Source organism: Camelina sativa, chromosome 19 (assembly GCF_030686135.1).
Source record: "Camelina sativa cultivar CO46 ecotype springtype chromosome 19, ASM3068613v1".
Lineage (NCBI taxonomy): Eukaryota > Viridiplantae > Streptophyta > Magnoliopsida > Brassicales > Brassicaceae > Camelina > Camelina sativa.
This window is the reverse complement of record NC_141898.1, coordinates 7,983,414-8,009,961: the sequence shown is the minus strand read 5'-3', so window position 1 is coordinate 8,009,961 and position 26,548 is coordinate 7,983,414. Positions and strand designations below refer to the sequence as shown.

General features: G+C 38.6%; 7 protein-coding genes across 12 annotated transcripts; 4 read left to right on the top strand and 3 right to left on the bottom strand.

Moving 5' to 3' along the window:
- Positions 1–606: 606 nt before the first annotated feature.
- Positions 607–3,138, bottom strand: LOC147920309 (uncharacterized). Its single transcript, XM_087501006.1, has 4 exons — positions 2,286–3,138; positions 1,628–1,775; positions 1,446–1,569; positions 607–948 (listed from the first exon to the last, which is right to left on the bottom strand). Exons 1-4 carry the CDS (start codon positions 3,136–3,138, stop codon positions 607–609), a joined length of 1,467 nt encoding a protein of 488 aa, XP_087357132.1.
- Positions 3,139–6,548: 3,410 nt separating this feature from the next.
- Positions 6,549–9,236, bottom strand: LOC104765551 (peroxidase 29-like). Of its 3 annotated transcripts, none has more exons than XM_010489277.3 (4): positions 8,909–9,231; positions 7,782–7,953; positions 7,116–7,325; positions 6,549–7,030 (listed from the first exon to the last, which is right to left on the bottom strand). In XM_010489277.3, exons 1-4 carry the CDS (start codon positions 9,161–9,163, stop codon positions 6,618–6,620), a joined length of 1,050 nt encoding a protein of 349 aa, XP_010487579.2. In that variant the 5' UTR covers positions 9,164–9,231; the 3' UTR covers positions 6,549–6,617. The 3 variants fall into 3 exon arrangements, with proteins under 3 accessions (XP_010487579.2, XP_087356887.1, XP_087356888.1); XM_087500761.1 differs by having other exon boundaries at positions 7,798–7,953; positions 8,909–9,120; XM_087500762.1 differs by lacking the exon at positions 7,782–7,953 and having other exon boundaries at positions 8,909–9,236.
- A 2,379-nt stretch (positions 9,237–11,615) lies between these two features.
- Positions 11,616–13,555, top strand: LOC147920308 (putative pectinesterase 67). Its single transcript, XM_087500497.1, has 5 exons — positions 11,616–12,027; positions 12,201–12,363; positions 12,452–12,658; positions 12,737–12,984; positions 13,072–13,555. Exons 1-5 carry the CDS (start codon positions 11,777–11,779, stop codon positions 13,235–13,237), a joined length of 1,035 nt encoding a protein of 344 aa, XP_087356623.1. The 5' UTR covers positions 11,616–11,776; the 3' UTR covers positions 13,238–13,555.
- A 195-nt stretch (positions 13,556–13,750) lies between these two features.
- LOC104765548 (protein high chlorophyll fluorescent 107) lies at positions 13,751–17,190 on the top strand. Of its 3 annotated transcripts, none has more exons than XM_087502060.1 (8): positions 13,751–14,627; positions 14,750–14,893; positions 14,985–15,290; positions 15,565–15,624; positions 15,758–16,003; positions 16,228–16,338; positions 16,487–16,663; positions 16,752–17,190. In XM_087502060.1, the coding sequence occupies exons 1-8, from the start codon at positions 14,043–14,045 to the stop codon at positions 17,076–17,078; spliced, it is 1,956 nt and encodes a 651-aa protein (XP_087358186.1). In that variant the 5' UTR covers positions 13,751–14,042; the 3' UTR covers positions 17,079–17,190. The 3 variants fall into 3 exon arrangements, 2 of the variants coding, with proteins under 2 accessions (XP_087358186.1, XP_087358187.1); XR_015591111.1 differs by having other exon boundaries at positions 13,902–14,627; positions 16,194–16,338; XM_087502061.1 differs by lacking the exons at positions 16,487–16,663; positions 16,752–17,190 and having other exon boundaries at positions 13,902–14,627; positions 15,758–16,251.
- Positions 17,191–17,264: 74 nt separating this feature from the next.
- On the top strand, positions 17,265–21,576 carry LOC104765545 (uncharacterized). Of its 2 annotated transcripts, none has more exons than XR_015591110.1 (13): positions 17,265–17,755; positions 17,859–18,045; positions 18,137–18,209; positions 18,324–18,471; positions 18,633–18,742; positions 19,065–19,205; positions 19,275–19,416; positions 19,522–19,647; positions 20,174–20,345; positions 20,444–20,518; positions 20,675–20,816; positions 20,908–21,201; positions 21,288–21,576. XR_015591110.1 is itself a non-coding variant. In XM_010489269.3 (13 exons), exons 1-13 carry the CDS (start codon positions 17,486–17,488, stop codon positions 21,438–21,440), a joined length of 2,025 nt encoding a protein of 674 aa, XP_010487571.2. In that variant the 5' UTR covers positions 17,351–17,485; the 3' UTR covers positions 21,441–21,576. The 2 variants fall into 2 exon arrangements, 1 of the variants encoding a protein (XP_010487571.2); XM_010489269.3 differs by having other exon boundaries at positions 17,351–17,755; positions 20,182–20,345.
- LOC104765546 (universal stress protein PHOS32) lies at positions 21,549–23,518 on the top strand. The gene is made up of 3 exons (XM_087502062.1): positions 21,549–22,129; positions 22,522–22,631; positions 23,155–23,518. The coding sequence occupies exons 1-3, from the start codon at positions 21,946–21,948 to the stop codon at positions 23,350–23,352; spliced, it is 492 nt and encodes a 163-aa protein (XP_087358188.1). The 5' UTR covers positions 21,549–21,945; the 3' UTR covers positions 23,353–23,518.
- Positions 23,519–23,718: 200 nt separating this feature from the next.
- On the bottom strand, positions 23,719–26,038 carry LOC104765547 (B3 domain-containing protein At3g17010). The gene is made up of 4 exons (XM_010489271.2): positions 25,669–26,038; positions 24,713–25,004; positions 24,272–24,615; positions 23,719–24,181 (listed from the first exon to the last, which is right to left on the bottom strand). The coding sequence occupies exons 1-4, from the start codon at positions 25,765–25,767 to the stop codon at positions 23,915–23,917; spliced, it is 1,002 nt and encodes a 333-aa protein (XP_010487573.1). The 5' UTR covers positions 25,768–26,038; the 3' UTR covers positions 23,719–23,914.
- Positions 26,039–26,548: the final 510 nt, after the last annotated feature.

The window sequence follows — 26,548 nt, the reverse complement described above, 5'->3', positions numbered from 1 at the left end:
ACACGTCCTCTCTCCAACCGAGGACCTAGAATTAGAAATTCAAAACCATCCACCTCCTCTTCAACTTGAGCCGCTGTCCAGGCTGTCGCCTCAGTGGCCACCAGTCGTGCAATCTCGTGGGGCCGTTCCACCTCATTTTCAAAAACCCAGACATTCTTCGCTTTCCAATATACCACATAATCCAAGGAAATGCAAAAACTTGCGACCCTGAATTTTGTGCCCCTAGAAAATGTCCACATTTGCAAAAACCGAATATGTTGGAAAACCAATTGTGCCTATTGGAACATTTGAAGGAGCCCAAGCCTGACGGGCAGGCGGACATTGAAATAAGGCATGATTTATTGTTTCCAACGGAGCACCACATCGAGCACACTCCAAATCACACACAATACCCCGGTGACGTAAATTCACCGTAACCGAGAGACATCCAAAAAGTACTTGCCACATAAAATGCTGAATTTTTGGGGGACACTTGACTTTCCAAACACTAGCCTTAAAAGGATTTATTTCAGGACCACAAACCAATGTCGACGTTCCAGTAGGAACCACCACCCGTGCCGTTTGATACCCTGACTTAACCGTGTACTTACCCGATTCCGTAAAATGCTATCCTAGCAAATCCCCATGCGGAGTTATACTCAGAGATATGGCACCTATCAAAGCCACATCCACTGGATCGAAATGGTCAGCTAGCCGATCCATTCGCCATGTGTTTGTACTGCGATTAATAAGATCTGAAATTTGAAGTAAAGGATCCTTAAACGAATCCTTACTTAAAGCTGGTCTCGGGGATTTGGCTGGACTCCATGGATCTGTCCAGACAGAAACAGTATCCCCCGAGCCATCCCGTTTAATAAGCCTTTTACTTACCAGAGATCTAGCGGAAACAATACTTCGCCAACCATAAGATGGAGAGTATGATTTAATAGGTTCCATAGGGTTTGAATTCTGATAATACCGACTTTTGAAAACTCTTGCGAAAAGAGAATTTGGGGCGTCGATCAGCCTCCATAACTGCTTGGCCAGCAGGGCCGTGTTAAAATCATCTATTTTCCGGAAACCCAAACCTCCTACTTGCTTACTAGAACAAAGTTTCTCCCAGGCTAACCAATGCATACTCAGACTAGCCGTTATTACTCCACCAAGAATTTGCTATAGCATTAGTAAACTTGGACGTAATTGTTTTCGGCTCCCGAAAACATGACATCACAAACGTCGGAACAGCAGTAGCCACAGACTTAATCATCACTTCTTTCCCCCCCCCCCTTCGAAAGAAGTCTCGACGTCCAATGCATAGTGCGACTCTGAAGCTTGTCCCGGACAAAAGAAATAACTTTTGTTTTAGATCCCCCCAAACTCTCCGGCAAACCCAAATACGACCCCATGCCACCTAAATTTGAAATACCAAGAACCGAATGCATTTCCACTTTCGTTTCCTCTAGCACCTTGTGACCAAATTGAAGCGAAGATTTTGTTAAGTTTATTTGTTGACCCGAAGCCGCCTCATAGTTCCTCAAGACCCCTAGTATAGCCCCACATTCTTCCTTAGTTGCTTTACAAAAGAACAAACTATCATCCACAAACAACAGATGAGTGATTGGTGGACATTGATTCACCACCTTAATACCTGTAATCAATTTGTCCGCTTCCGTCTTCCAAATATTGGAAATGAGAACTTCCGTACATAAAATAAACAAATATGGCGATAATAGATCCCCATGCCTCAAACCCCGAGCTTGTTTGATAAGCCCATTCGGTTGTCCATTCAGTAAAACCTGATATTCCACCGAGGTAACACAAAACATAATCCAAGAAATTCATTTCTCTGAGAAACCCATTTTCCGAAGCACCTTTTCAATAAAAATCCATTCTACTCGATCATACGCCTTACTAATATATGTCTTTATGGTCGTAAACTTCGATTTGCAAGATTGATTAGTACGGAGCCCATGAAACATTTCCTGCGCGATCAAAATATTATCTGAAATCAAGCGGCCTGGAACAAAGGCCGATTGAGTCTCCGAAATAAGACCCGTTAACACCCGCTGTAAGCGTTGGCATAAAATTTTTGATATAATCTTGTAACCCATATTACACAAACTAATCTGCCGTAACTCAGCCATCTGTGTTGGCTTTGCCACCTTGGGAATTAAACAAATATGTGTTGTGTTCAACCTCTTGTCAAAAGAACCCTATGTAAAAAAAAGAGTTGACCAATGAAATCAAATCTGTTTTTACCACACTCCATGCCTTCTGAAAAAATAGAGCTGTCATCCCATTTGGACCTGATGCTTTATCCGGATGCATCATAAATAAAGCTGCCCTGACCTCCTTCTCCGTTGCAATACCGGTCAGGCGGTCATTATCCTCATCGCTGATCGCAGTATGTACTTCCCTTAAAATTTCCTCACAATTAGCCGGCGTAATAGTTGTAAACAACTCCTCAAAACAAGACACCGCTGTATTATGAATAGCATCATCGTCCGTAGACCAATTATTATTTTTGTCAAAAAGTCCCACAATCCGGTTTCGAGCCCTCCGTTGCTTCATTTGTGCATGGAAATACATTAAATTCCTATCCCCCACCCGCATCCACCGATTCCTACTTTTCTGATACCAATAAATTTCTTCATCCCGATAGGCTTCACGCAATTGTGAATGCAGCACAGTAATGTACGCCGGATTAGCCGCATCTTTCGCCTGATCCACAATTAGCTTATGTTTCAAATCCTCAATTATATCCCTTCCAACCGGAACTTGTGCCTTCCGCCATCTCGAGATTGACCGCCGACAATTAACCACCTTACCCACAAAATCCCCCTGTTCCTGGCTCCTATTACTCGCCCAACCTGTAGAGATAATACCCATCAAGCCGTCCTTCCCAATCCACCGCCTATCAAAAACAAAACGTCGCTTCCCCCGTGGGTACTTTGCTCCTATAAAAGCCAAAAGAGGCTTATGATCTGAGGCAATCATAGGAAAATACTCTATAACAGTATCCAGGAAGATATCATGCCAGTCCTCATTTCCCAAAACTCGATCCAACCGACAGCGTATTGGTTTTTTATCCCGCCAGCCCCGCCATGACAAGAAATCCCCCAGGTATGGATAACCCAGAAAACCACAATCTAGAATCATGCAATTAAAAGAGCGGAAATAAGACGCATGGCGGAGCTTGCCCCCTTCTTTTCATAATTCCCTGTTAACTCGTTGAAATCCCCAATAACAAACCAGGGTAAATTCCTAGTCACACCCATCCTTGTTAATCTTTCCCAAACCAAATCTCGTTTTTTAGGGACTGGATCCCCATAAGTAAAAGTTAAATTGAAAGTTTTTCCTTTATAAACTGCCTCAAGATTAATCATTCGATCCGACTGAAAAAGAATTGAAACATTGAAATCATCTTTATTATAAAAGAGTGCTAAACCACCACTTGAACCGAGAAGATCAACAGTTATTAAATTTAAATAGCCAAAATGGCTTACAAAATTTTCTGGAAAAGAAAAAGATTACTTTGTTTATGAGTGAAACAAGAAATCAGGACGATGCTGAAACCAAAGATCCTTAAGATGTCCAATAGTTGCCTTATTACCCAGGCCTTGGCAGTTCAAGATCCTTCATTTATGAACCGATTTGTTTTGGTGTCTTGTCGCCACTTGCCGCTCCTTTCCCCATGTCCTGGTTCTTAGGATTACGACCATCACCCCCCTGATATGGGCCCTTAGGGGCTGGCCTCTTCTTAGGAGTGTTGCAGAAATAAACATTCAGCTTCTTTGACCCCCTCCCTTCATCAGCCCCCCCCCCCCTTTGGCTTAATCACCTTCTCCACTGGTAAAACATTACCCTCAACAGTCCCCATCGACTCTTCCTGAACCTAAGAAGACACAACAAACTCTGGAATACCTGAGCCGGCATCCACAGATGGAATAATGTCATCCGTTGCTTAGATAGCCTCACCACTCTCCTCCATAGCCTCCGACCTGAGATCATCAGCATCCATAGCAATGGATTCCTGAGAATCCGCAGTAGGGTCCGCAACAGGATCCTCTATCACCTCCGATGTAGTAACATGGTCCTCCACCACCGGAGCAATGAAAGAAACCTCTTCAGGACTTGTAACCATAAGACCCACCTGCTCAGATAGCTGCGCAGAGAGCTGCTCGTCTACATCCTCATGTGCACCTGTTGTGTCCTCCTGAAACAGTGCCTTGCGCACCTTTTTCTGGACTTGCACCACCCCTTGTGACACCGGGGAAACCACACTAACCATTCCCGCTCCCTCCTTTGCAACAGGCTCTCGAATAGGAGAGGAAACATGTGTTGTACCTCCCTGTTCCCCCAACCTTGCCGAATCAGTACACCTCTGTGGGTTATAAGAAGACTCTTCCTGTGAACGAGAATGAACCCTCTGACCCCCCTGATGTTGTCGTGATGTGTTCCGCTGGAACCCTTGTCTAGAACTCTCTCCAATGGCCCGATTGTTATTTGCAACCGGAAATTTGGTCTACTGACCACCCTGTCTTCTCCTCTCTCCTCCTACCGCACCTCTGTAGCTTTGGAACCGACGAGCACCATTGGCCTCCTCCAGAGAAGGATTAGACTCAGGCACTTGGACACCATTTGCTTCCTCACAATGAGTTTCATCATGACACAAACTGAAGCACCGGATACAATAACCAAAAAGCCGCTCATAACGCAAAGAGACAATAGTCTGCTCTCCATTCCCAAACTCAATCTCAGACTCGAAGTATAAAGGCTTGAACCCATATATTCATTACTTGGTAGAATATATTTAATGTTTTGTTCTTTTTTTTTGGTTTTATTTATTTATTTAAATAATGTTGTTATTGGTCAAAAGTTGACCAACCTGTTTCACGGGTTCGCCCTAAAATTCTCTCTCTATTCTAGCCGCTGTGGCAAAACTTTTAGATTTTTGATCTGCCCTCTCCGGCTGACGGACTCATTGCCGGAGCTGTGGGAGGGTGTAGAACCTTGTCTTAATCTTTGTCTTTAGTCTTTGTCTTTCTTTGGTCTGTTTGGTTTAGATCTGTTTGCGATCAGAGTTGTAGCGGTCTTGTCGTTAAAATCCTCTTTGAAGCGAAGCGAAGAACGGCTGTAGAAGGGGAAGCCATCAGCGGTGAGAGCTGGATGTGGTTAGAGACGGATCTGTTTCTTAACGGATTAGTCTAGGTTGTGGCTCAGATCTGGTGGTGCTCCTATCGCTAGTGGTTTGAAGGAGACGAACGTGTGTCGTCTCTTGGTCTGGTATTGTATCTATCTTGTCTCTCTCTTCTCTTGTTTGCGGGTTTTTCATCAAAGCTATGTTGGTTTTAGTGTCGTTGTGGCTTTTACCCAAGGTTTTAGTTTGCTTTGAGTTGTGGTTTGTGTTTTCTTCGCTAGTATGCCTTCTCCGGTTAAGGGTTTGTAGTGGTTCGGAGATCTTCTGCTAGGTTGGGTTTGTTGGTCAGTTAGGGTTGGCATTGCGAGCTAGGTATCGCTCCTTGTGCTTGTCATTTGGATGTTTTTTTGTTGCTAGTCATCTACTAGCTCTCCTCTGTGGCTTTTTGGAGTCTTGGAGTGGAGTTCTTGACAATAGCAGTGGAATCGTCCTTCAGCTCTTCTCTTGCGAGGAGGTTACCAGTTTTTGGTCTGTAGATGGCTGAACTTGGGTCGACGAGGGTCCGCGTGTAAGAGCTGCTGGTCTTCCTTGATTTGTCTTAGGTCGATTCGCAAGGTTCTCCTTTGCTCCTAGTTTGGATCGCCCTCCATGGGGTTCTGGTTTGTTGTGGTGGTTATGGTTTCTGTTTCTTTGTGATGGTATGAATTCTGCTTTCGTTCCTGCCGTTTTGATGATGGTTCAGCTACGGTGTGCTCTCTTAGTGCTTTTGGTCTTCTGGGTACTCTCCGGCGCTTACAGGTTCTTTGGAAAAGCTTAGTGGAATTCGCTCAGTTTCAGTTGGGCAGTTTTTGATCTTTGATCTTTCTCTCATCCTTTTTGTAAACTTTTACTATAGGTCTTGGCTGTTGTTTATATTCATCTACTAGTCCTAGTCTCCGAAGATATATTTCCTGCCGGCTTAAGTTTCTCTTGTTTGGTCTTAGTTTAGGTGATTTTTATGTTTTCACCTTTTTTGTATTCAATATATTATAATATAAAATCAGATAACAAAAAAAAATGTCGTTATTAACAAAATTTATTTACGCAATTGCTCCAAGAAGATAACCAAATTATTGGCCACGAAACGATTGAGGCCCATAAGTTGATCGTTGAATCAGTGTGTGGTCTGTTTTGAATTGTTGTCGCATCTTTTATGTAAAATTTTAAAATTGGGCTGTTTTCTTGTTTGAACTTCGTGCCATTTCAGGCAAAGAGTGCAAGCTTTTAAGCAAAATTTCCTCCTCCTTTAAAAAAATATATATATTTATAATTATAATTAAAAATGTTGACGGTTAACCTTTTTGATAACCGGATTGCTCTAAGTCCGGTTGTTAAATAACTTGTGATGCTGACCAAAAAAAAAAAAAAACTTGTGATGAATATTGCCAAACGTTTCAATAGGTTTGTTTCGGATTGTATAATAATTTTGTCATTTAACATTCGATAATTATAATATAGATCAATCTATTTTGTCACACACGCTTCTAACTAGTCCTTCATTTCCGGTTAACACTTTGTAAGACGACAATTTTACAAACGCGGAAGAGAAGGCGTTGAAGAAACGGTCTTGATCAGCCACAAACGCTTCAGCAAACGGACGTGTGCGTGGGTCAGCTCCAATCTCCGAATCAATCCTGAGATTGCCACGTCCCGCGATGGCATCATTGTAGTAAGCTGTATCAAAGACCACCGCAGTTTGATCGTTGGGAACAAATGTGGCTTCCGCGGCTTGTGAGGTTGGAGAAAACTCTGGACAAGCAACACGAAGAAACGTTTGGAAACGTGGATCCATGTTCTCGCTTGTCGCGTTTGCGTTATCATTGAAACGCGATAGTACGTTTTTGCAGTGTGTCACTCCTATTGTATGTGAACCTATACGAGAGAGGAAGTCTTATTATATGAATTAGTGTCTTATAATAATTTATTATAAGAAGTAAATACATAAAAGTATATATACCCATGATGGCCACGGACTCTTCGACGGTCATGCCTTTGCCGGCAAAGAGACTTAAGGTGGTGTCCACGTCAGCAGTGGAAGGAGGGAGCTCAGAGTCTGCCACGTGTTTGCTGTGAGTTGAGAGAGAGTCTTTTCTTCCTAGTGGCACTGCGATGAATGGGCCTCGCGAGAGAGCTACGGCTTCTCTGGCGGCGAGGATCAGGGCCATGCCTATAAGTTAAAAAAAAGGCATTTGCCTTAAATCCCCTAATATTAAGATTTTATTGGCCTTCTAATTGGTCCCCAAATTTAAATAATTATTTGATATATTAGTAAAATATATATTTTCAATGTTCTTTTTCTTAAGTTTCAAAAATTTGTTTAATATATTAAAAAGTATCTCTATTTATCTCTAGTATTTTACAATATATACTTTTAAAAATTATTGTATTTTCGTAGATATAAAGTGTTAATTAAAAAAATAGATTTAAAAATTGTATAATATTATATATTTATAGTATATAACATAAAGTTTTATTTTCATAGATTAAAAACAAAGTACTAATTATCTATAATTTATTATAAAAAAATATATCTAATTTTAGTTATAAGTTATAACATTTTTGTCACGAAAATGTATAAATTTTTATTTTTTGCCTTAGGCTTCCGGGAGTCTAGGCACGACACTGGCGAGGATGATTACATCAGAGCATGAGACTTGCTTGGGACACTCCGTCTCCAGTGAGGTTTTGATAGAGCCAATCAGGTCTCTCTTTCTGATTCCGAAGTTCTTGACTGAATCAATCTCCGTGAACTGTTGGTCCCCGCTTGGCTCGAGTAGGATCGATGCGTCACAGCCCTATTTAAAGACAATTAATGATGATAGATGAAATGAAATTATTACCAAGAAAATGATATATTCGAGTTTTCTCTCCATCTCTTTCAAATATTATATTGGATACGAAAAATTGTGACTTTTCTTCAACATTTTTTTTTAATTAAAAAACATAAAAAATTATGACTACAATAGAAAACACTCAATTTTCATGCATGTACGTTATTTTCCGTGAAATTGTTCCTAAATTGTATTAGTTCAGTGTTCGCAGACTGACGTATGTATCCAAATTCGATTAATGAAAATACAGTAGTTTGCTTTTACTTTTTTGGTAACACATGCTTCAAAATTTATTCACGACACCATGATTAACGTTCCTATGTTGTTAGTGACATGACGCGCAACTGATATGGAAAAATACGTCATTCTTCCTACATATATAGTCCACACTGGACCGTGACATGTTTAACTAATTAAAGTGGTCGTCTTAGCAAATTTTCCGTGTACAGTTTCTACATTAATTATTATTATTATTTAATTTATCGATCACATGCATTATATATTACATAGTTAGCAAAAGCATATGTCATATGTGAACTTTGGCTCGTTTACTATATAAAAAAAATATAAAGAAAAAATAAAAAGAAAGCTCAGATACGTGTTCGAACAAAATTATATACCATTAAAATTTTAAAACTAGGTATATATCATGTACGAACGTCCACTTTTGGCAATTTTAAAGAATGAATATTATACATAATTAATAACGATCAGATTCATGACATGCTGATATGTTTATTCACGTAAAATGTATAAATCCGGATCCTTGACATAATTGAGAAAACACTTGTTAAACCAAACCCTATATACTAAGTTTTTTTTTGTTAATTAAATCAAAACCTATTAAGTTGGAAACATATATTGAAAATTTTCTTAGAGCGAAAAAGAGAGAATGATGATTTAGCTAGAGATAGAGAACCTGAACTTGGCAGTCATGAAACATAAGCCTTAGCAAGGCTGCAGGAGAAGTAGGATCAAGAATAAACATTGATGAAAGTGAAGATCTCACGATCTCTTCGACTTTGGGACAAGTCTTTTCGTAGTAACTATAAGATAACGTCCCTTCGTAATTAGTCTTCATTTGATCACCATTAATGCAGGTACATAACAAGCTTATGATGACAAGAACACATGATGCAGCTGCAGCTTCTGCAACTTTGCTCTTTGGTTTCATCACCTTTTTTTTTTTTTTGGGGGTACAGAATTGGAGGTAACTAATATCGGTAGCTAAAGAGAAGATGACTTTTGTATTCGCAGTTGGAAGTGTATGTATAAATAGGAAGTTGAAGAAAGTAAGTGTCTGTGATATTAATAATAACCACAACCGAAAAAAAATATATGAAATTGGTTATATTAGATTGATAGGTTAATGACTTTTTCGGTTAAATTTGATTATCCTCTCGATTTCATTATACGAAACCACATCAGTGGGTTGGCTTATGTAGCTGTCAGCCTATGACTAATATTTGATTGAACTCTTGGATTTTAGTTTTTAGAAATTATACCGGTTAATATTTGTGTCGATTTAATGGTTGATCAGTCTTAAAAGAAACTGAACTGAGGAGTGAGGAGCGTGAATTATAATTATATTTGCTGAAGTGTAACGCCTAAAAATTGGCAGTAATAATTAAAGTCAATTATATTTTCCGGTTAAGTCTGGTTAACAGTTTCAGAACCGAATATATATCAATATTAATGCGATGACAGATAAAAAGTATACATTTCTGATTGTATTGAAATAGTTCGTAAGCCAACCACATCGCACTTTTGTTTGGTTTGGTGGTACCTGCCTATCTGGGAATTGAAATCACGCATTTGCTTTACAGAAAGTAGAGCGAACCAAAAGAAGAAGAAAAAAATAGCGAACCGGTTTGATTCAATAAATGGTTATAGGTAACAGTTGATTGAGAAGACGACAAGACATTGAAATGGGTAAAAAAGAACATGTATGAATAATGTGAACTATTAGGTTAATTTTCACGTAAGCGTTTATATTATCTTTATATCCACTATAGTCTATATACACACATATAAAGGTTAGTAGAAAAAGACGAGTAGATTAGGGGTAGTAGTAAACGACGAGCTAGTAGATTCTAGATACACCAGAGACAGATGGTAATATGGTGGAACTCATTAATATGAATTTGCGGTGAAACTAATGTCCATATAGCTGTTTTCCAAAAGTAGGACCAACACTGTGACTTCACTATATCCCCTTCGTCATCCTTAAACTCTTCTAGTATTACTTTTTTTCTTCTCTGTATTATCTCGCAAAAGATTGGTTATTAATACAAATTTGGTCCACAAGTGTATGAGAGTATTCATTAATAGTAATTGTGGTGATTTAGAAAACGTAAATGCTTCTGTGAAACTCTATCTATATATGACACTGTAATTAACTATCTACTGAGAAAGAAATTACTTCAATTTAATTTATTGTCGACTAGAGTCATATGTAGTAAACTTTCACAAGTAACATCAAAGCTATAGATTCCTTTTCCTATGCCCCCGCTTCTCATTCCTCATCAAGTTTGAGGTTCCTGGATTCGTCGAGGACAAAAAATTATATCCTATAGATACGAGATGAGGTATTTTATATCACAGCTATATGCCTATACAATTCATATATTTTGCCACTTTAAAATATTGCATTATACGTTGGAATCGACTAATACGTACATCGGGTGTGAACCATGCAGTACATTTTAAGATTATTGATTAATCGAACACATTTGCAAAAAATCAGACTTCTTAATTCAAGACGTACGGAACGCTAGATAGTAGATACTACGTTGGCTTTTTCGGACTATTCCTTTGATTTATTTAAAAATGATTTTCCATATGTAAGTCTCATAAAAAGTCGGCAGAACTCATTTTCTATGTCATTGTTACAATTAATATTTTGTAATGCCAAATATAAATCTAGTTGGATGTTTTGTAGGGTATAAGCAATGAGGACTCCGCGCAAGGGCGGATCCACGTTAGAGTAGGGAAGACCACTGTTAAATTTTTTTAGACTAATGCTATTTTATAACAGTTTTGAATTATGTCCCTGGTAATAAATGTTTTTTTGCCCCTGTTACTCAGTTTTTTCTATATTCACACGTTTTTGACATCAAATGCGTCTTTCAATCTATACAAACCCAAACCCAAGTTAAAAGTCCAATTTGTCTATTTATTTTACCAATATTACAACCCCATATACTTTTAATAGCATTGTGTTACTTAAAAAATTAACCAAATTTTTTAAATGGGTTGTCTTTCTTAAATAAAATTTGAGTTATATTTTTCACCAAAAAACTTGAATTTTTATAGAATTTTTTTTCCGTTTCAGTTAAAATTTGCCCCGGCTAAATTTTTTTTCTAGATCCGCCAATGACCGCGCGCCGTTTCTCTTGAGATTTTAATGGCTCCTGAGTGAAGTACTTCTTTTGATTACGTTAATGAATGAACGGTTTATACAGTGTATCATCATTACACAAACAAACACAATCTTCCTACATTCTAAATACCAAAGATAGAAATATACTTCAAAGTATTTATCGTCCATTAATCAATAATAAATGTCTAAAAATAAAAACAAAACATTTCTAAGTAAAAACCAATTTCTTCCTCCAAAATCCTTTACCTCCCAAAACTAAACAAACACAACGAACAAACCTAAATTTAAAAACCTGTTTTCTTAAATTAAACCTCTTCTTTCACCCATATAATATCTTTCTCACATCTCCATTCTAAAAAAAAAACTAAAAACCCCAAGAAAAACGACAAAAAAAGAAAAGAAAATATGGATCATCGAATAGCAATGATCCTTGTCCTAACCCTAGTTGTAATGTCTGTATGGGGTTCGGACGCATCAGCAATGCAAATGACTAAATTCGATGCGCCACTTCTAACTGAAAAAATCGCAACAAATAGATCGATAATTGTCGATATTGAAGGCAAAGGAGACTACACTTCGGTTCAGAAGGCCATTGATGCTGTCCCTGTTGGTAACTCCAATTGGATTATCGTCCATGTCCGTAAAGGAATCTACAAGTACGTATATATATACTTTTTAGAGGTTTAAGCATTTAAAAGTTTTTGATATGCCCAAAAACTTGCTATATATGTGTATATACGACCAAGTCATAGTAATCCAATATATACTAACTAGTATAACATTTCTGATTTTGAATTTGATGATTTTAATATTTTTTTTTGTGAAAAAGGGAGAGAGTGCACATTCCAGAGAACAAGCCGTTCATATTCATGAGGGGCAATGGAAAAGGCAAAACGGTGATCGAATCCTCGCAAAGTTCGGTCGATAATGTTGCTTCAGCCACTTTCAAAGTTGAAGCTAATCATTTTGTCGCTTTTGGTATCAGCATCAGAGTACGTATAACAATTGTAGATATTCGAAATTTGTTTTTCTTTTCAATTACGTCAAATAATAACATTCGTGCATGTTATGAATGTATAGAATGATGCACCCGTCGGAATGGCATTCACGTCTGAGAACCAATCGGTTGCAGCGTTTGTGGCTGCTGACAAAGTAGCGTTTTACCATTGTGCGTTCTACAGCTTGCACAACACTTTGTTTGATAACAAAGGTAGACATTACTACCATCAGTGTTACATCCAAGGCTCCATCGACTTCATCTTCGGTCGTGCAACTTCCATTTTCAACGTATGTTTCTCCTCACTATACACATTATCTAAATCATAGCATATCTAAAAGAAATTTTAATTCCCGATATCGTTACAGAACTGTGAGATATTTGTGGTATCGGACAAGAGGGTGAAACCGTACGGGTCAATCACAGCTCACCATAGAGAAAGCGCAGATGAACATACGGGTTATGTGTTCATAAGAGGCAAAGTGTATGGAATTGATGAGGTTTACTTGGGCCGGGCCAAAGGACCTTATTCTCGAGTCATCTTTGCCAAAACTTACTTGTCCAAGACCGTTGTCCCTAACGGTTGGACCAACTGGAGTTACGACGGCTCTACCGAGTTAGTCTTTCGATTAATTAACTTTTTTACCTAATTTTGACGAGTACAATATTTAGTTAATGTATTAATATTCTTGAGATTTATCAGGAATCTATACCATGGAGAGTATAAGTGTCATGGACCTGGAGCTGAGAGGCAACAAAGATCTGATTGGGCCAAAGAGCTTACAAAACAAGAAGTTGAGTCTTTCTTGTCCATTGATTTTATTGATGGAACATCTTGGCTCCCTGTTTGGCTTCAGCAAAAGTCTTAGAGTTCATTATGCTGTCACGTTTGGGCTTTTGGCTTTTGGCGTTTCGCATTTTGGTGTGGCTTGGAAAACAAAAACAAAAAAAAACATATATGAAGAAGGAAGACTTCATCTTTAATTTCTTTGACGATATTTTATACGAGACAGTTTTTCTCTCTTTTTTTGTTTTTTTTCTTTTTCTTGTTCTACTCTAAAATGTTGTTAGAGTTATCGGAAACTCTTGTGTTGTTTTGCACACATTAATATATAAGATAGTTTCCATTTTAATAATTTATGTAACCTAAAATTAAAACAAATAATTCCAAATTGAAATATTTTAAATGGTTGTAGACTAACTTTTTTCAAAAGAAACTGAATATTGGGAAATGATTTTAACTTTTTTCATTAGTGAGCAGAGCAGACCTTGTTTTGGTCTTATCTAAGACGAGATATGATTGGATGACTTCGAACTTAACCATGTACTTGACCGCACCGGAGTCTATAGGTTCTCTGGCTAAGAATCTCCCTCATAGCTTCAAGCCAATAAGATACGACCACGTGTCACTGAAATCCAATTCAGCTAAAGCCATCCAAAAACTTTAGCAACGTGGCCGGATATTGTACAGTAGTATCTTCCAGACAATGACCAAATCACCCTTAATATAACAATTGAAGATACAGGAAACTTATGTTAATTTAGGGGTAGCTTCGTCTTTTAAAGAATCATCTTCTTCTTCCCCGAGCCCGCCTAGCTTCCTTCTCCGTCTGAGTCTCCTCCATGAAAGCTCTCGCAAACGGTTTTTAACAGTTAAAAGCTTTTTTAAAAACAATGCACTTCTTCTTCGTCCCGACTTCTTCTTCTTCATCACCTTCTCAGGCGAATACTTCTTCGTTCTCTCTCTTGTTTCTCGCTCCATCTCAAATTCCTGAGAATCTCTGTAAATTACCGGCGAAGATCCATATCGGAACGCATGGAATCTCCGGTCAATCGTTTCTAACGCATCCTCCGTACTCATCTAAGAACACGTCTCTGTGTGCAGTCGTCGACAGGTCTTCTTCAGGTGTCTCATCGCAACAAAAGGAATTTGCGAACGGCGAGGGAGAGGGAGATGAATCTAACACGGAGGGAGTGTTGGTAGTTCGACGGCCGTTGTTGGAGAATTCCGATAAGGAATCTAGTGAGGAAGAGGGAAAAAAGTATCCAGCGAGGATCGATGCTGGTCTGAGTAATATAGCCAAGAAGATGCCCATGTTTGAGCCGGAGAGATCGGAGTCGTCGTCTTCATCTTCAGCCGCGGCTGCTGCTAGGGCTCAAGAGAAGCCACTTGCGGTGAATTTGGACTTATCTCTGTACAGAGCAAAGGTTCTGGCTAGGAATTTCAGATACAAAGACGCTGAGAAGATACTGGAGAAGGTAACATCGCTTTATCATGCAATCCTGGTTCTCGAATTCTGTGACTCTTTGAATAGTTTAGAGAGGTTAATGTAAGGATTAAGACGTCTACTGAATCTAATCCTGTGTTGTTGGGTTTTAAGTGCATAGCTTACTGGCCGGAGGATGGGAGACCATACGTGGCGTTAGGGAAGATACTGAGCAAACAATCCAAGTTAGCCGATGCTCGGATCGTGTATGAGAAAGGGTGTCAAGCTACACAAGGAGAGAATGCATACATTTGGCAGGTGCTATATAGTTTTAAAGCAGTTTGCTTGATACACTTGAAGGCAGCTTTCTGTTTCTAATGCATATCATATACCTTTTTCTTTGGAACAGTGTTGGGCAGTCTTGGAAAAAAAGTTGGGAAATGTAAGAAGAGCGAGAGAATTGTTTGATGCAGCTACGGTTGCTGACAAGAAGCATGTAGCAGCCTGGCATGGATGGGCAAACCTGGAGATAAAACAAGGAAATATTAGTAAAGCTAGGAATTTGTTAGCCAAAGGTCTCAAGTTTTGTGGCCGAAATGAGTATATCTACCAAACACTTGCCTTATTGGAAGCCAAAGCTGGTCGGTATGAACAGGCAAGGTACCTGTTCAAGCAGGCCACTATATGCAACTCCAAGAGCTGTGCCAGTTGGTTGGTAAGTGTTTTGCATCATCAGATGACTGTGATAAGAGCTGATAGGACAATGCCATTCGAATAAGTTTCACCCTAGGATTAATCCTCTTCATAATTGTGTAAAAAGAGAATGCTACTGTGCTACTGCCATATTCATGACACCTAATTCTGGCCTCCCCTGTCTTCTCCTTATCAGTCACATGATTTAGTTTCAAAAGGTTGCTTGTATCTAGATGTTAACAAAATTTTCTGAATGAGCTTCTCTTTTCTCACTAAATGTTCATTCTTATGAACAGGCATGGGCTCAGTTGGAGATACAGCAGGAAAGATACCCAGCTGCTAGAAAGCTTTTTGAGGTAACTGCTACATCGTTTTTTTATATATCCCATTCACAATGAGGTCAAAGCAGCAAAGGCTGTATATTTATCCCGGAATGACTTACTACATGTGAAAGCTTCAGGCTCTAATCACACTTTTATTTTTCCACAGAGAGCTGTCCAGGCAAGCCCCAAGAATAGGTTTGCGTGGCACGTGTGGGGGGTGTTTGAAGCTGGAATAGGTAATGTTGAGCGTGGAAGAAAGCTCCTGAAGATAGGTCATGCGCTCAATCCTAGAGACCCTGTTCTCCTTCAGTCTCTTGGCTTACTGGAGTACAAACACTCATCTGCTAATCTAGCCCGGGCTTTACTAAGAAGAGCATCAGAGCTCGATCCTAGACATCAACCTGTTTGGATTGTAAGTGTACAAGATTCAGTTTCATTGCTCTTTACATGATCGATCTGCTCAAATAGTTTTGGTCAATAGGTTTTCCTTCTATTGGGTTTTAAGTTGTAAATAAAATTTAAACCATTTGCTTAGTAGTCTTGGTTTTACCCAGTCCTATCTGGCTAGCGAATTCAAGAGTCTTTATAATTGTGTATGGAAGGGGAAATGATTGGTGAAAGTGTATTCCGGTTTAGGCTTGGGGTTGGATGGAATGGAAAGAAGGAAACACAACAACAGCTAGAGAACTTTACCAAAGAGCTCTCTCCATTGATGCAAATACCGAAAGTGCTTCTCGTTGTCTACAGGTATAACTAATAAAATCTTTCATTTGCAACTTTATGTGTCCTCTCAGCGAATGAACGTTAACATTGTAAAAACGAGGCAATATGGCAAGTTTGCAAAAACATTAGCATGTTATTGGAGGATGCTGAAACAAATTCGTTGTCTCTACAGGCTTGGGGAGTTCTTGAACAGAGAGCAGGAAACTTATCAGCAGCAAGAAGATTATTCAGATCTTCATTGAACATTAACTCACAAAGTTACGTTACATGGATGACATGGGCACAACTTGAGGAGGATCAAGGAGACTCCGAACGTGCTGAAGAAATCCGTAACCTCTACTTCCAACAAGTAAGCTCTTGTACACATTCTTAAATTATTAATTATAGCAGGATCTTCTAGTAGACTTTATATTCACCTGTTCTTCATTGCAAAACAGCGAACAGAGGTTGTTGATGATGCCTCGTGGGTCACAGGATTCTTGGATATCATCGACCCGGCTTTAGACACTGTTAAAAGGCTCTTGAACTTTGGTCAGAACAATGACAACACCAGGTTAACTACGACTCTTAGAAACATGGGCGGAACCAAAGATAGCCAATCTAATCAGCAAACGGAGAGCTCTGTGGGACGGGAGGACACTGAAACTGGGAGTGGGTTTAACCTCGATGCGTTTTTACGCGAGAAGCTGTCGTTGGATCCTTTGAAGCTGGACGTTAATCTTGATTCTAAGAGGTTAGAGAGATTCACTAGAGGGAGAGAATAAATGGTGCTTGAGAAAATATGAGGGACACTTATTGGAGCGGTGTAAAGATAAAGGATTCGAATGTGTAATTTTGAGAAGAATGATAATATAGCAATTGTTAAAACTTTAAAAAGATTTTGGAAGATTGATTCATTAACATCAGTTAAACCGGATAATAAGATAAAATTATCAAAATAAAAATATAGTGGAGGAATGTGTGAAGAGTTGAAAGCAGTAGGGCTTTTTTTGGTAAATTAATTTGGGCTTAAGTTCGGATATTTCCGGCGAATTGATTTTTTTTTGTTTTAGTTTTAAATTAATTTCCCCGGGAAAGCATAAGTAAGTAGTGATATGTTCAGAATCCCTGAAAAACCCGGGCAAGTTCAGTAACGGCAAATCTAGGGTTTTGAATTGGAATCGAAGCTCCGATGATGGATACCAACGGAGTATCGCTCATTGAAATCGATGGCCAGGAAGAAGTCGAAGATCCATTTCTGGCGTTCATCGATTACGCCAGAACGGTGATTTCATCGGAAGAAGACGACGATGAGGAAGGTGAGAGCAAGAAGGATCCCAGCGAAGCCACAACTGAGGCTAGCGGTCCGGGTTGGGGCTGGGTTGCCTCGCGTATTCTGAAAACCTGTACCGCTTATTCGAGCGGTGTCACTGCCGCGATTCTCTTGTCCGATCTCTCTCAGGTGCTGCTAATCTCTCTCATACTTCGATTTTGATTTTTTTTTTTTTTCGATTGGGGTTGCGTAGTGGTGGGAAGCTTCGGTAGTTGATTTTGGTTCTTTGTAGGCATGGCATGAGCAAAACAAACCAGGAATGTCAAAGAAGAAGCCGGAACTCATTGTTCAGTTGAAAAAGAGTCACAGAAGAAGAAGACTAGCTAACACTGTGACTATAGACTCGATTTATGAGAAGAATTTTTTGTCCATGAATAGCGTTTTGGAAGCTGTTATTATCAATGCCGATGTTCTTCCTGGTATCTTTTGAATCCTGGCAGCATTTTCATTTCCTCTGCCATACTGTGTCAAATAAGTGGTTTATCCATTCAAGTATGAATTCTATTTCAGGTACAAACATATTCATGCTTACACTAGGGGATTTTTGGAGCTCCAACACCATTGATCTCTATCTACATCGCAGGTATGCTTATTTGGTAGAGATGAATTATCATCATCACGGATTGAGATGAGTTTGACTGCTTGTTTCTGATGCATGTACAGAGATTCTTATAAGCATCTAATGCCTCTTGTGTAGGTATTATGAGTTGGTGGAAACACCAAATGGGATTCTTGGGAAAGGCAGAGAGGTTTTGCTCACTGGGTGCTACCTTCGTACAGCGAGAGAAGGATTTGGCACTCCACGGTTACTTCCAACAGAGTATCTTGTCATTTTGCTAGATGAGGTTTGGTTTCTGCCAATCTTTCGAAAGAGAAACTAGAACTGCAATTTTGGATTTGAATGTAGTTAGTACTAAGTACTAAGTACTAACACATCACAGTTTCTATATGAAATTTTATACAGAGAATAATGGTTTAGTCTTTACCTGACTTTCAAATACTGCAGGACCAAGATGATGATGCAATCCTCATAGCAGCGCAACTTTGTTCCGATACTTTCTCATCTGTTTCTCTTGAAGCTTTCAACAATGGAACTTCATACTCTTTGTATGCTAGGTAAGAGAGTATGTGCGTGTGATATCACTGAATAATTCTTATCTTTGTAAAAAGTAACGTACTTAGTTGAAAACCGGTTCCAGAAACTTGAAACGCTACAACAGTGTTTAGATTATCAGATGAAAACCTTTTGGAAGTAATGACTAGTAATGTCGTGATTTAATAGTAAAATTGTTGAAAGTCGTATAAAGTACCTCATAAAAAAGGATGTACCATGTACAAAGTATATGTTTTAAGAGATTGAGTCATTGAGTGGACTTAACTTCTATTGGCTGTTTATTCTAAAGTAATATTTCATTTTCCTCTCTTGGTTTGGGAGCAGGATTGAATCTATAGGTCCTCTGGAATCTGAACTGAAGTTTAGTACTGCACATAGAAGGCAAATTGAACTTGTAGATGGTGACGGTGATAGGTTAAAATTTGTCTTGTGGGGAGAGCAAGTCATTGTGGCAAACCTTCTGAGGTAAGCTCCTGGCTGGTTGTTTCTACCTTAATTTTTTCTACCAACCCCTTCTTAGAGATTCGTTTTCAGTGTGGGAAGTGTGCTTGGGCTTGAGAGGCCTTATATTTCTAGTCTCGAAGAGAGTGCAGTGGACGGAAAGGATGAGTTTTGCCTTGAATATGGTAGTGCAACACATCTCTATCTAGTGCCGTTAACCTTACAAGAGGAACGGGTGGGTGAACCTTTTTTTTTGTCACTCTTCTTTTTCTGGGTCAGATGTTTGCGTGGGTTTTTATGTCACCAATGAGAAGTGAATTTTTTTCTTCTTCTTCTTCAGGTTTGTGTAGCATTTTCGCAAAATCAGTGTCAAGGATCTAAACTGCTTGGTTCAGGCGGAGTTTCGCAGGTGACATTGCCTCGTGATGCCGAGGGGTCTATAGACTATAGTAACTATCCTTTTCAGGTGAGTAGAAGTTGAGATACCATTTTATTCAAGCATGATATTAACAGATGGTTTATAAATCTAGAGGCTTAACTTCATGGGTGTATGGTAACAGATCTTTGTAAAGTTGTCAAAATCCCATGCGGTGATTGGAATGTTTCATATTGGATATATATATCAGCTAATTCTGTGTCTAATTGATGGCTTATCTTTCTGTGCACCTTCTGTTTAGAAATCATGTAACAGGGTCGGTTATTCTACAGTTCCATTTTATTTGGTTCACAACTTCACACTGAATCTAAGTTCACATCGCTACAAATCGTATTTTCTTTGCATGTCATTTACTGGTTTTTCTTTTCTAGCATCAAACTTCATTCATAACGTTTACATTTTTGCCTGTATTTTACTTGTGCGCACAATATGATCTTAGGAATTCACTTCATCGTAGGCCTAGTAACAGAAGAGACTATATGTATCATACATAAAGCCTGCTCTGGCCATTATTTTTGATTCTAGCATCTGCTAATATTACTCTCCTTGGTTGAAGTTCTGCAGACGATTATAACGGACATTCGCGACAAAACCACTGGCATCAGCCTCTATGGTGTTGTAACAGATATCTTATGTGATGGTCCAAATACCACAGGAGTGGTATTTTCTTTAAAAATTGAGGACACAACGGGTGTAATATGGGCAAAGCTCCATTTTACTAGTTACTGGTATCAAACTGTTCTGTGAATTCCAAAATTTCAGCTGAACAGCATTGGGATCCCTCGAACATTCTGTTTGATGAACTGTTTATTTGTATGGTTTCCAGGTCGTTGGGAAGGTTAGGGGTTGGTCATGTCGTGTATGTGTCTGGGTTATCCTGCAAAATCACAAGAGAGAATTGGTAAGAGTCTCTCTTGCTTTGAAAGTGAGGGCTATCCATCATAAACTGATTTATCTCAAACGTGAATGGAATACTTGTCATTAAGTTTCATAATTATATGTATCGGTTTTATTGATTTAGCTTAAACATTAATGGAATTATTGTTTGGTTGAGCAGCCTTGAGGTGTTATGGCATGAGAAAGACGAGAAAGCTGCATTTGTCAACCTTAGCTGCTTGCCGGCATTTCTGACCTCTTCTTGTCTTCACAAAATCTCTACGCTCTCCCAAATTTCAAAACAGAGAAAACCTGCAATAAACGTACGTCTAACTTTCTTAATGGTTCACAGCGCTTTTATATGTGTTTCCTTTGAACATCTCGCTCACTCATATGTGTATTTTTTTGGGACAGATTTGTCGGGTTAAGCTGGATGAGATGGACCAATGCCATAACATCAACACCAGATTATCGCATAGCGTTTGTGGGCATTTCATAGATGAAGAACCATCATTACATGGAGGGAAACTTCGATGTAGCTTCTGCGGAGTAAGCTGCAACAGTAACGCAGGATCAGAAGTAGTAAGAACATTCCACATAACGATAACACTTGCAGACGAGGAAACCAAACTATACGCATGGTGCACGGGTCAATCTGCATCAGCTATATTTCAGATATCTGCTGATGAATTCTGTGACCTCCCAGAGGTAACAAGACAATTCCATTTTTTTTTTTTTTGGGTATGTTTGGTAAAATGAATAAAAGAAGCGCAATGTAAAAAAAAATGGTTCAGGATGATCAGCTAATGTATCCGTCATCATTGGAGAACGAGTGGTTCCTAGTGACATTAGCAAACAGCCGTAAGCGGAATTCGGGCTCCGGCCTTCGGTTGTCTCATGAAACGGAGGCTACTTACTGGGAAATCACCCGCGCTCTCAAGATCTAAAAGCTCTACCTATTTTTGTAACATCTATTTTTAAAAAAAAAATTATTGTCATGATTAGTTGTCAAAACAGGACCGTGTTTAAACGAGTGGAGAGATTTGTTTTAAGTTGAAGGTGACTTGATTGATTGTTTGTTTACTTTTGGTTTGCTTTGGACCGCTGTTTTAAAAAGATAGTGGGCCCAGACTCCACCTTGTCCGTTACATTTTACCTCCGACCGTGAAGAACTGAAGATATTTTGCACCCACTGTTTTTGTGAGCTGTTTCAATCCTATGGCTGCGATCGGTCGTGGACTCCAAACAACGGCCAGGATGTATCCAGATCGTTGGACAGCATTACAGCGAATATGTCTAATTATTATTGAATCGTTGATTTTTCAATACTTCTTTTTTAGTGTAGTTCCATCTTCTTCCTCATCAGAACCCATTTTTGTCTTCGAGTGAGAGAAAGAGAGAAGCAATCAGCTTTCACAGGAAAAAGGTATACAGAGAGAGAGAGAGATTATTATGGCGGAGAGTGGTGGACGGAGGATCGGAGTGGCGGTGGATTTCTCGGATTGTAGCAAGAAGGCTCTGAGCTGGGCGATCGATAACGTGGTTCGTGATGGCGATCATCTCATCCTCATCACTATAGCTCACGATATGCACTACGAGGAAGGCGAGATGCAGCTCTGGGAGACCGTTGGATCACGTACCTTCTTTTATCTCTTTCTCTTAAAAGTCCTTTTCCCCTTTTGTGTTGCTCATGTAGAAATCGTGATCGATGATGATTACTTATGATTTTTTTTTTTTTTTTTTTGGGGATTTAAGGTTTACGATATGACACTTGTTTAGCTTTTTTTCTGATGATCTTGTATATTTGGTGTTGAGGGAACCTGACCTGAGCTTACTCCTTGCATCATTTGATTTACAATTGGTTTATGTGTGATTTTTTGCATGTTAAAATTTGGACAGAATCTGTTTCATTTAGAAGTTGCATCGTGTATTCGTTTTGTATGAACCCTCCCTTCACCTTTTCTGTATTCCTAAAGATCTATCTTCTTGTTGTTTTGGCTCTTTATATTTGTGTTCGTAACTTTTCAGCTTATATTCCGCTGAGTGAATTCTCTGATGCTGCTGTGATGAAGAAGTATGCTGTGAAGCCAGATGCACAAACCCTTGACATTCTCAACACTGCCTCTAGGGAGAAATCTGTAAGCTCCTTCTTCTTCTTCTTCTTCTTCTTCTTCTTCTTCTTCTTCTTCTTCTTCTTTTTCGTTTGGATCCGGATCTGTCTTCAAACTCTTTTTTTCTTTCAGAAGAACAGTCCATGAACTCTATCTGCAACTTGAAACTCTTTTTTTTATGCTTAGAAAGTTTTTAGTTTACTAATGTTCACATAACAAGACCTGAATATGAATCTCAAGTTTATGATTCCCGATGTGGTGATTTATTTTCCAACTGCGGATAGTAAATGGAATATGCAAGTAGCTATTAAAGAGTAATATAACTTGGACGAAAAAATTTATATCTTTGGTGTTCTGGGATAATCAGTCTGACTTCTTTTTACTCTTTTTATACGTTTGTTTTGAGGAGTGGTTAGCTTTATGTTGCCTTGTGAATTGTGTGACTAAGGGGAAAGTAACATTCCAATCCATATGAATGATGAGTCTTTCATTAGAACAAGTGTTTGTTTCCTGTTAAACTAAGATCCAACTTTATATGATACATGGACAGATTACAGTAGTGATGAAGATATATTGGGGAGATCCTCGTGAGAAGATTTGTGCAGCAGCTGAACAGATCCCCCTCTCAAGTCTTGTGATGGGTAACCGAGGCCTTGGTGGTCTTAAGAGGATGATCATGGGAAGCGTGAGCAACCATGTGGTGAACAACGTCGCATGCCCTGTGACTGTTGTGAAGGGTCACATCTGAGTTTGGTCGGAGAACTCTTATAAATAACCACCGTATATTCTGAGACTTGTGTTCATGGTCGGAATTTGTATTGTTAACTGTTGTGTGACTGCTGTATTGTTCATCTGTATGGGTAAAAAAACACTTCTTCTTCTAATAAATACATACTCTTTTGAGTTTTGAACCAGCTTCAATCATGTCAAATGTGATTTTCTAATTATAATGATTTCTGTTATTGTAAGAGAAGAGGAATCACACTTGACCAGTGACAACATTAGTTTACAAGTTACAACAACTCACTTTGTTAAAGACAAAGCATGCCTTGACTTCACTTGTCTCTGCTGAAGGCAAAGATTGAAGCATGCATAAGATTGATATAGATTTGCATAATAATCCTAAGAAGAATTCATCACATCGTAGTTCAACAGAAATTATAAGCTAAAGAGTACTCTCAAGGAAACAACAAACACACAAAACAGAACAGAATAATAGCTTAACCGTCATAAATACATAAAAGTGATCTACCAGTCTCCATAGATTATAGATAAGAAAGCAAAAGACACTGCTTAACAACATTCATTCCTCAATCGATCATGCAGTGAGGGATCTCCTCTCTAGTCTTCTTGAAGATATCTAGCACAAACTCGAAGGTGTCGATGAGCTTGAAGGTGCATTTGTCACCAACCGATATAGGGAACTCCCTAGCCAGTTTCGAGTATCCACCTGAGAAGATTGTCCGAACATCCCTCACCAAACAAAGCACCTTCCATGACTTCCCTTTTGGGTGACGAATCGTGAACATCTTAGACTTCTGCGGGAGATGATCATCCACAAACTGTTTTGGGATTGCCTGAAAGAAAAATCAGAGATTCACATATCAATACATAAAACTGTGTGGTATAGTATTGTTCAGTCAAGTCTTTTGTTCTTTAAATCTTACCAGGAACTTGAGGTATGATTTCTTAATGGTGATTTCGAATTCTGGAGCACCATCAATGACCTTTTTGTTGCTCTTGCTCTTGCTCTTGCTCTTCTTCTTCTTTGATGATATGGAAGCCTCACCTTTCTTCTTCATAGCTTTGAGCTCAACTCCTCTCGAAGATTCACCTCTTTCCATAACATTCTTCACATTCTTGTTCAACATCTTCTTCTTGGATGTCTTGGTCACTTCAGTTTTCTTCTTTCTTATCTTGATCTCAACTCGTCCAGGAGATTCATCTATTTCCTCATTTTCCTTCTTCACATCTTTGTAGCTGCAGTCTCCTTCTTCTCTCTTGATTCCACCTGTTTTCATCATCAAAGCAAAAGATTTAGTCTTCTTCTTCTTCTTGATTAACTCCTCTTCTTTCATTAAGCATTAATTACAAGCACAAAAGCTTACTAGAAGAACCCATTGACAGGAGATTTCGAGGTATGAGGATCTCCATGCAATTCTGCTCGTAGATGTGGACATTAAAGATCATCTTCCCTTTGTGAATGAAAGTAATAAACTCGTTTCTTCCCAAAGAGTTGTCACTCACAAACTGATCCCATCCACGCTTCTCGATGTAGTAGTATCTCGTATTCTTGGAGACTTTTACATTCCAAGACTTTCCCCATTGCGCTCTTATCACCATCTTGTAAGAGAAGTCTTTCTTAGAGATTTTGCTCATGAAGTTGTATGGAAACGCTCTCTGTTTTGACCAATACAATGAAGATTGTTATTAACAGTTCAATCTTTTTGTCATATTACATAAAATATTTAAGAGGCCAAAGTTTCACTCTTTCAGTCTTATCATAAAACAAACTTTGCATCGAGAAAAGCAAAGAAGATAGATCTGAGCATACAGGAGAGAAGCAACAACTATTATGTTTTTGAGAGCAGAGAGGAGAACAAAAGAAACTTACTTAACGTTAAAAAGCTAGTGGAAAGATCCAAAAAGATAACAAGATTCAACTTTTCAAGCACTAAAGATTCAACGTTGAGACCCATTAAACAACTAAAAAAGAAAAAACCAACAGATTCAACGTTTTAAACAAAGAGAACCCAAAGATTCTACCAACCAAAGAACCAACAGATTTAACTTTTCAAACACAGAACATAAAGATTCAAACGTTGTGACCCATGAAACACCAAAGAACCAACAGATTTAACGTTTCAAACACAGAAAGTGTAAAGATCCAGAATCCAGAGGATAAACAGACTTAAAACCTTTTAAAGAAAAGAGAAAACCAAAAGACTAAAACCGTGGAAACCCCATTAAACCCCACGAACAAAAAGATTCCACCTTTCAGAAAAAACGAAAGCTATCAAGAAGAACGTTAAAAGCATGATATGATGTTTTAGAACAAAGTTACCATGAACTCAGAGGACAAATCTGCACTCTGAAAGATCTTGAAAAAACCCAAGTCCTTCCGTTCTTGTTTAATCCGATCAAAACCAGTGTTCCAACCCATCGCTCAAAACCTCCTCACTTTCGACTTCTTTCTCTCTCAAAATCTCTTCACTTTCTACTTCTTTCTATCTCTCTCTCTTTCTCTCACTCACTTAGATATTAGGAATGGTCAAAGTCAGTATACATGTATATTTTGCGTTGTTTTCATTAACCCCAAAACAAAAGTGTTGATTGTGAAAAAGCATTCATCATGTGATTATTTCTGATATATTTTGTTGAATGGTAATAAGATAGAAGGGACAAGAGAGCTGTTTAAGACTGACTTCACAGACACGCAAAAGCAGTGTTTTTGCTGGTTTTAGTACCTGAGGATCTCTGGGGAGAAAGGACGTAGACTTCAAACTTACTACTTTTGTGTATTGTTTTTGCCACAGTAGTACTGTCACAGTCAGGCCCGGCCCGCCGCACATCCTATCACACAAATGTATTGGCCTCTAATTCTGTTTGAAATTTTTAGTAAAAAAGTTAGGTCCAACTAAACATTTATATTGTAAATATAGGCCTCACTTTTCAAAAAAATTAAGATTTGGTCTGAAATTTTAATTTTTATCTATGTATTATTTCAAAATAGGCCTCTATTTTATGAACTCTTAAGATTTTGCTTCAACTTTTAAAATTTACCTTATAAAATCCATTTAAAAAATGATAAAATCCATAAAAAAAATGTTTATGTATTAGGCCTCATTTTTTGCTGGACTGGCACTCGTCACAGTACCTATGATGATATCTATATTGTTAATTTTTTTTTTGTTTTTTCTTTTGTGTTACGACTTACGAGCATT